The sequence below is a fragment of the Lampetra fluviatilis genome, chromosome 18, assembly GCF_964198595.1.
Source record: "Lampetra fluviatilis chromosome 18, kcLamFluv1.1, whole genome shotgun sequence".
Classification (NCBI taxonomy): Eukaryota; Metazoa; Chordata; class Hyperoartia; order Petromyzontiformes; family Petromyzontidae; genus Lampetra; species Lampetra fluviatilis.
In genome coordinates, this window is record NC_136292.1 from 2096070 (window position 1) to 2103921 (window position 7852).

The following is a 7852-nucleotide window of genomic DNA, read 5'->3' on the forward strand; positions in this document are numbered from 1 at the left end:
ATCCTGAATTCAACTCGCAGCCGCGGTTCACATCAGTGGCGAGTGATATTTGAGCCAATTTTGGGTATCCCCCACCCCTCGCGCTTTTTTGACCGCACATTCAATGAGTACTCGGCGCAGTGTGTAAACATCAGCACTGTGGAGACAAAGGGGGGGCGGGTGTGGTGCTGACTGTGCCACCCACCTCCCCCTCTACGTTGTGCTGGCCTTCATAGGCTCTCACGAAGAGCAATTGACCCAACAGCTACATTAAATCACGACGTTTCGGGCGCAACACAAGCGTCCGTCATCAGGTGGGAAAGCATGGCCTCCTGCTGATGCAGACTGTTTTGGCAGTCTGCTGATGCAGACACCTGATGACGGACGCTTGTGTTGCGCCCGAAATGTCGTGATTTAATTTAGTTGTTTTCATTTATTTTATTTTCTACCTACGTGACTTTACCGAAAAAAACCAAAGAGTATGAATTCTTGCAGTCACGAAAACTTCAATTCTAGAATTGAACCAACAGCCTTTGTTGACGACACGGGGATCTTTTTTTCTGTGACCTGTGAGTGTGATTTCTCAATTGTTATTGTCTCTTGGTTCAAGTCCATATGAAACCCAAAGTGCTGTCATAATTGTAACCTATTGCAAAAACATTGTTAAAAGAAATTATATCTTTTTGAGACCACTTCACCTTTTTAGTTTCTAAAGTTACCCTTACAATAGGATGCAGTTATAGATTTAGACACACGCAATGATTATGATTAGCATCCGCTTACGAGCCCAGTTGATGGGCTATTTTAAGTTGCCTTCATTATAGATTTGTGAAACTGATGATCATAAAATAACAAAATCACCAGATTACTTTGAATTTGTCTTCTTGTTTGAAAATCGGATTTTTGTTTGATTCAATGTTAAGTTTTGTCTGTGAACAGCATGAGTTTAATACCAGTCACAGAAAACATTTGCCAACATATATTTTTTAAGCAAACAGACATTGATTAAATATCATGGCAGTTTTCCATGCTCGTAATGCATTTTTTTTAACAGCACTGCACGAGACAATGCAATTCACAAATTTACACTTGTCTAAAAATAACTTTTAAGGAATATCTTGCGTGCAAAAACATACTATTGACGAACACCCCTTTAAATGTTACTTCTGTGCAGAGAGAGCAAACAATGACATGTGTGCCTTTGGGTGTACTGCATATGACATCATTGGGAAACTTTACAATAGTTATATTTCAACCTGTCATTTGACATGAATGAAAATTAGACCTTTACTCCGCTTGACTCCCTGATGTCTGTTTTTAGCCACTTGCCAACCAATAATTTCTGAGTTATAATTGGGGAGCCGACCTGAAAGCAAAACTAAATTGCTTTAGTTTAAATGCTGCATTCTACACCACGTGCACTGCATTTGTAAGGTGTGGGTGAAGAGGTGACGCGGGTTCGTGTGTTGCACGATATCCCAGCCACCTGAGTTTGATTACCAGCCAAGGCTAATTGAGTGGTGAGTGCGATCTGAACTAGCCCTGGGCAATACCCCCTTTACCTACTCACAGTGACCAGCATGGTAAAAAAAATACTAATATACTGCAAGGGGAGGCCTTCATCCAGCAGTGGATGCGCATACTTATTTTCGTTTATTTTTCCTGAAGACCATTGCGTGTCTGTGCTATTTCTCCCACACTCCCAAAAAGTGTATTTATATCCTACCTTAAACCCTGAAAAACTAGCAGGGTTTTCATTTCCATACGTTGCTGTGTGTACATTAATAGATGTCTTCGTTTCGCTCAAGGATATTTACAATCTGCAGCTGTATCCCCGTGAGCCAAATATTGACTGAACCCAGAAGCTGAGTCGGGTTGGGTCCGGTCAACACCTGGATGGGAGACCGCTGAGAAAACGACTTGGTTGTTTTAAGTGATGTCATTCCTCAGTGAAGGGCCAGAGATAAATCCAATGTTTTTGTGTCTTATTTTTACCATCCCATTTGTATTTTATTGGCTTTTTTTCTGTATCTTTTGTATCGCTTTGTCTGCTTCATGAGTCTAAATACAACATTGGCATACATAATGCGTATCTTTGCATGATTTGTAAATAATCAATGAATTGATGCTTTATTACATTCCACCTTGAATTATCAAGAGAACACATTACCGTATTACCAAGACATTAACAAATGATGGCATAAGTAAAGTAAATATTTTACGAGCCCAAAAGCTTTGTTTTGAAGAAAAAAATTGGGTTCTTTCTAGATATATTATTATTACTATTTCTTTTAGTCGTGGATAGCAGAGAGAGGTGCTGTATTTCTGTGCGTGTACGTCTATGCTGCCTTCCAGCCGAGTTTGAGCAGCCTGGTTGAAGTAAGGTCAAATAAATCCTCATGACCATGCATGGAGGAATGACACAAAGGGTATTACAAGTACTTTATTCCTTTGCTCGGCTGTGGTTGATGCCTGGGAGAATAAAAATATGTTAGTTTGCGGTCTGTTGGCATTCTCGACCCGAAATCTCTCGTTGCATGCTGTGTAAAAGAATCCACCTTATACCAACATATTACGATGACATTACAAAGTGGTGAAATAAGCAAAGTAAATATTTGACAAACCCAAGTATTGATGTATTTCTAAAATAAGTGTTTTAAAGATATATATTATTTGCATTACAGCATTTTGTTTAGCTTGTTTAAATCCAGTATTAATGGAACACTGTGTTATTGCATAGTACATAATTGCTGGCCTGACTGCTTTAAACAAAGCTTATTAAGAATAACAGAGGTTGTGCTTGTCCACTGAAGACACCTGCTAATCTTTTAGAAAAACATGTTTAAGAAAAGGTTTCTAGCCTGCGGGCAGGGTGTGATAATTTCATTTCAAGTCATCAACCATTCTCAAAGTGTTTGGCTTGGGTTGCTAGGTGCCTGGTATAAAGCGAGCGAAAATGTATAAATACAATGATACATATTTTCCAGTCTGTTGAAAATCAACTTCTAGATGAAGGCCTTCGAAATCCGTGTTTGTAATGTACATTGTTTGATCATACTTCACCATACTTAGCAATGTGGGTTGGTCAAGCTGGAGGGGAGGCCAGTCCTGGTAACAATAGACTCACAAAGAGTACTGAAAGGTACATAGAGACGAGCAGATTCACATCGAGACCCAGACTTACATAGAGATCCACAGATGTGCACATAGACAGAGTCACATAGATACCCACACATGTACATAGAGACACAGACTCTTATAGAGACCCACATACTTAGAGACACAGACTCGCATAGAACACTTGGCACTGATGTTAGCCATGAACAGAAATGGAATTCATGTCACAAGGTTCATAGAAAACCCCAAAGTGAAAAATGTAATTTATATTTCAGTGAGATTCATTTTAAATCAGGTACTTCCATTTATATTTAACAAGCAATGAGTAAAATTACACTTAAAAAATTGCTGGGAGGGAATAGTTTTAAATGCAATTTACGCTACCTTTTGAACTGTGCGGGAACAATGGTGGTGTAGGTGGTGGAATGCACACTTCGCTACAAACCCGGTGATCCGAGTCCATTTCTGCTCTTGGCTGACAGCAATGGCAATGATATCTGAACTGGTCCAGTGCCCCATCTCCTAAATCCACCAAGCCACACTGCTCAGCATCATATTGTATTGTGAAACAACTCATGACCAACACGGAGGGGGGTGGGCGAGTTTGCATTGGGCAGTGCATATCAAAATGACTTAAAATATATTGTTGTATTTATTGTTGATTTTATTGTGCAGTGAATACAGCTCTTTTTTTTCTTACAGGTGACCCTGAACTGGGATGCAGAAGGCTCATGTTTGGAACAGTGGAAGGAGACCATCAGAAACCCGGACAAAGTCTTAACCTACTGGCACAAGCTGAATGTGCCTGATTCACATAACATCAGATTTTGAAGGGAAAGAAAACGAATCTACGCCCCCCCCCCCCCCCAGATAATAACACCATTGTTGGTTCACAGCAGATAAATTATGGAACTGGTCTCACAATAAAATATAATGCAACCATTGTGGCTAACCCACAAGTATTGCAAGAGGCAGCTCAAAAGAATGTGATGGACCATTCATCCTACCTGATCTGGAACCCAGCCAAACCACGAGATTCAGCCTTTCATTGGGTTCTCAATTGCCGGACTCTTCGTCCACGTCATCTAATCCCTCTTGCCAAATCACCCAGAATGCACCCGATCTTGTCAGATCTTGTGAGATCTCAGCAGCTAAGCAGGTTGAGCCTGGATAGTTGCAACATTGGGAGACATCCTAAACAACTGTGCAATAATTACATGTAATTATGAAAGTTTAGAATGTGTAGGGTATGGCTATGACACGTGTAAGCCAAAGCACAGGGAGTGTAATCTGTATCTCCTTACGACTGATTTGAAGAATATTGTGACAGGCTTACATATCAGAGTAACTTGACTCGTCTCATATAGGAGCTGCAAAAGAATAATGTGCTGCTTGTAATCCCAAAAACTGCATGAAACATTGATGAATTTTACAAAGTACCTCGCAATGATTTTACAACGTGAGCCATGATATAGACACATTCAGACTAATTAGGAGTTGTACGGGGCTGATGAATGTGTTAATGTGCGACTGTTATCTTTTTTTGCTGCTAATAATACTTTGCTTTTGTCAAATTCAATGTTATTATCTTCAAACACAATTGTGTGTTAAGCATATCTATTTATGATGACTAGGTTTCATTGGGTACATTTTTATATTATATATCATTCTATGAATAGGTTATTCGAATTATGTACACATTTTCTGGTAACAGATACAAGCAAAAAAAAGTGGTCTTTTTCAGGAAAATGTGTTTTAAGGGTTTTTATAAATGTTGCCTTCATCCAGTAGTGGATTGACCGTGACTGATGATGATTGGTGTTGTATTCGAGAAATACCTTTACATAGGTAAAGAACTTACTTATATCAGGCAAGTTGGGTCTACCCTTCCCTGCCGGCAACATAGGTTGGAAATGGTGGATATGCCCACACTTGGCCCTACTGCACTTTTACACTTTACCTTCCCAATTGTGGTCTAAACTGGTGCAATACCAGTTGGTGAAATGTGGCCAAAGTTTTACAGGTGTTGGCCCAAAGAAATGCATCTTCAATAATGTATTAAGTGTTGTACGTTTTAGAAAAATTGCGTGTGCAAACAGCTGCATTTGCACACATATCAATGTATATGGGCGAGTTTTAAAAGTGGAGTTTAATTAATGTCTTCAGTCTATTAACATAAGATATTTTCTTCAGATTTTTTTCAGTAATTACATGAGGTGTAAATGTTTCGGCCAAAAATCATATCTGTCTGTCTCCTCGTATATGAAGTTAAAATGTAAACCGTCAATTTCTGGAGGAACATGCAAAATGTGTTCATGCCCTAGCACCAGGGGCGGTTTCTTCATTAGGGCGATTGGGCGACGCACCACCAATGTCATTCAACCACAGAGTCACGCTAACCGTCACTGTGCCTCTGGATATAGTCCAATCAGCGTCATGCTACGTTCTGTGGAGTACCGCCTCTTTTTGGGCGATTTCACTCCGGCTGAGAATCGCCCCGAGTGGCCCCATAGACTTACATTCAAAGATGTTTTTTTTCGAACGGGGGCGCTGCAATGCATTCTCTATGGCTTCCGGGAGGGCTCGCCCTAACGTGCTTACGTCATCATACGTAAGCACGTTTCATCCAACAATATAATTTGTCGCCACCTAGTGGAATCTTTAATAAAATAAACTTGAGTGGATTGTATATTAATAGTGAGTATAGAAACAAACAAGATGTATTGTAAGTCACCTTATTTTTCATTAATATTAAAGAAGTGAAGTTGCCTTTACATGCTTAAGCTGTTAATTTATCCATTGCATGGGTGGACCTTATCCTTATCAATCATCCAGACATTTGCTCCCCCTGAGAGATGTTGCAGGAGCCGCCACTGCCTAGCACTAACAGTTTAATTATCTCGTTTAGTTTTGTATGGCTTTCAGAATGACAAAGGTATACTCTATATGTGAAAACGAAAATCTGGTCAATGTAAGTAAAAGGTCTTTCCCATAATGCCCTCATAGTGTTTTGTCTTTATTGATAACTTAAAAATGTCATAGACATAGCCATAAAACTTTGTTTATGATTAAAATGTGCTAAGATGGTACTATTTTGCATTAAATTATAATGTTTGTTCTGTCTATATGGACAGGACTGAGGCAAAATTCAGTCCTCATTCTATTATCCAACTTTCCCAGTCTATTACTCTTCTCTTAATATTTGTATTCTACCAGGTAAGGCCCACTGAGCTATACAGCTATTTTTTATAAGCGACCTGGTCACAATTGTTAGCTCAATAAAGTGGATTATCACGTGGAAATTTATAGCAGCCAAATACTCTAAAAATCCACACGACCACGGGGAGAACATGCAAACTCCATCAGGGGATCGAACGCACAACCGGCATATCAGGCGAGGGAGTTAACATATCAACACCCATCCAACAACAGCGTTCTTGATTCTTGTTTTCTACCCTTCCCTTTAATGTAAATGAAGCTTCTCCTTTCACAGCATGTCCAATACATTCCTTCTTTCAACTGCTGTATGAATGTATGTTGGAGTTTTTTCACATACGTACGTAGCCAACGTGCTAATTGTATAAACAAGTACTGTACAAAATTTGACACTACTGTATTGGCTTTCTTTGCTTACAAAATCCCCAAGTTTTTCTTCTCGTTACAAATTCCCACTTCACACTTGCCTGCTTCTCTCCTACAACTACATTCCAATCTCCCATTATCGCTACGGGTTTTAATGAGTTCTTCTATTAATGCACCTCTCCTTCACGACTGTGCTATGAAGTTACATAGACACGTGGGTGATGACAATGTCCCTCGGTTTCGTATCGATCTTCACCATCATCAATCTATCATTTGCTCAATTTCACTTTGGAAACAGACTTCCCTGTCCTCCCAAACAGGCTGAGTGTGACTACCCTTTGGCTTTCTCGTCCACCAGAGAATAGCACACTTAACACCATTGCTCTGAATATCTCTCGTCTCTCCATCTCACCTCACACAATCCACGCACGTTCAGCGTTTCTCTGTCCACTTCTCTCAACGTTTTCCAACTCGTTGCCTCTGAGCATTGTTCTTACATTCCACATTCTAATCTTAAATTGTCATTTGTGAGCATTTTGTTTGTTCATTACCAGATGTGGTTCCCTCCCATTCATTTGGAAGAGCCCCGTTAACGGCATTACTCCTTTATATATTAAACGTTAAGGTGGTTCTTCATGGATTCATATGCAGTTGTTGAGTTGTATTTTTCATTATTATAATTCCCTATTATAATTTTTTTTATATAAATGTGACATCTAATATACATCTTATGTTTTGAAAAAGTCGTGCTTAACAAAACAAATATATGCCCATTTAGAATTGTCAATTTCAATCAATGCATACATTTTTGCTTAGTAACAGTGTACCATACTGGACTTGATTGTGTAGTGGCATTCTCGTCCACGTGGAGGTTTGCGAATGCATGCATTAACATGCATGTCCCCAGGCAATGCGGTTTATATAGCACCATAAAAATGAATGCTACCACATTTCAGGTTTTATGTGATTGAACTGATGCGACACTTGTGGTACATTAAACCCCAAGTAAAAAAAATGCTTCACGCAGCATTATTGTCATCAGACGTTTAATGTCATACAATCCTTAAATGTAGGTATCCTGGCTTAACTGACAGTATTCCGTTTTTTTTAATTATTGCAGGTAAAATGTGTATTGAAATATTTTCCTTTACAGAAAATGGTATTGTTATATAAT

The 7852-nt window shown here is 39.2% G+C and overlaps 1 protein-coding gene across 1 annotated transcript in view; it reads left to right on the forward strand.

Moving 5' to 3' along the window:
* LOC144937003 (synaptotagmin-6-like) overlaps positions 1-4216 on the forward strand; it is a 39016-nt gene extending 34800 nt beyond the window's left edge. Inside the window, exon 12 of the mRNA XM_078864242.1 lies at positions 3799-4216. Within this exon, the coding sequence (XP_078720368.1) occupies positions 3799-3927 (129 nt within the window). The 3' untranslated portion in view covers positions 3928-4216. The remainder of the gene's footprint in view (positions 1-3798) is intronic.
* Positions 4217-7852: the final 3636 nt, after the last annotated feature.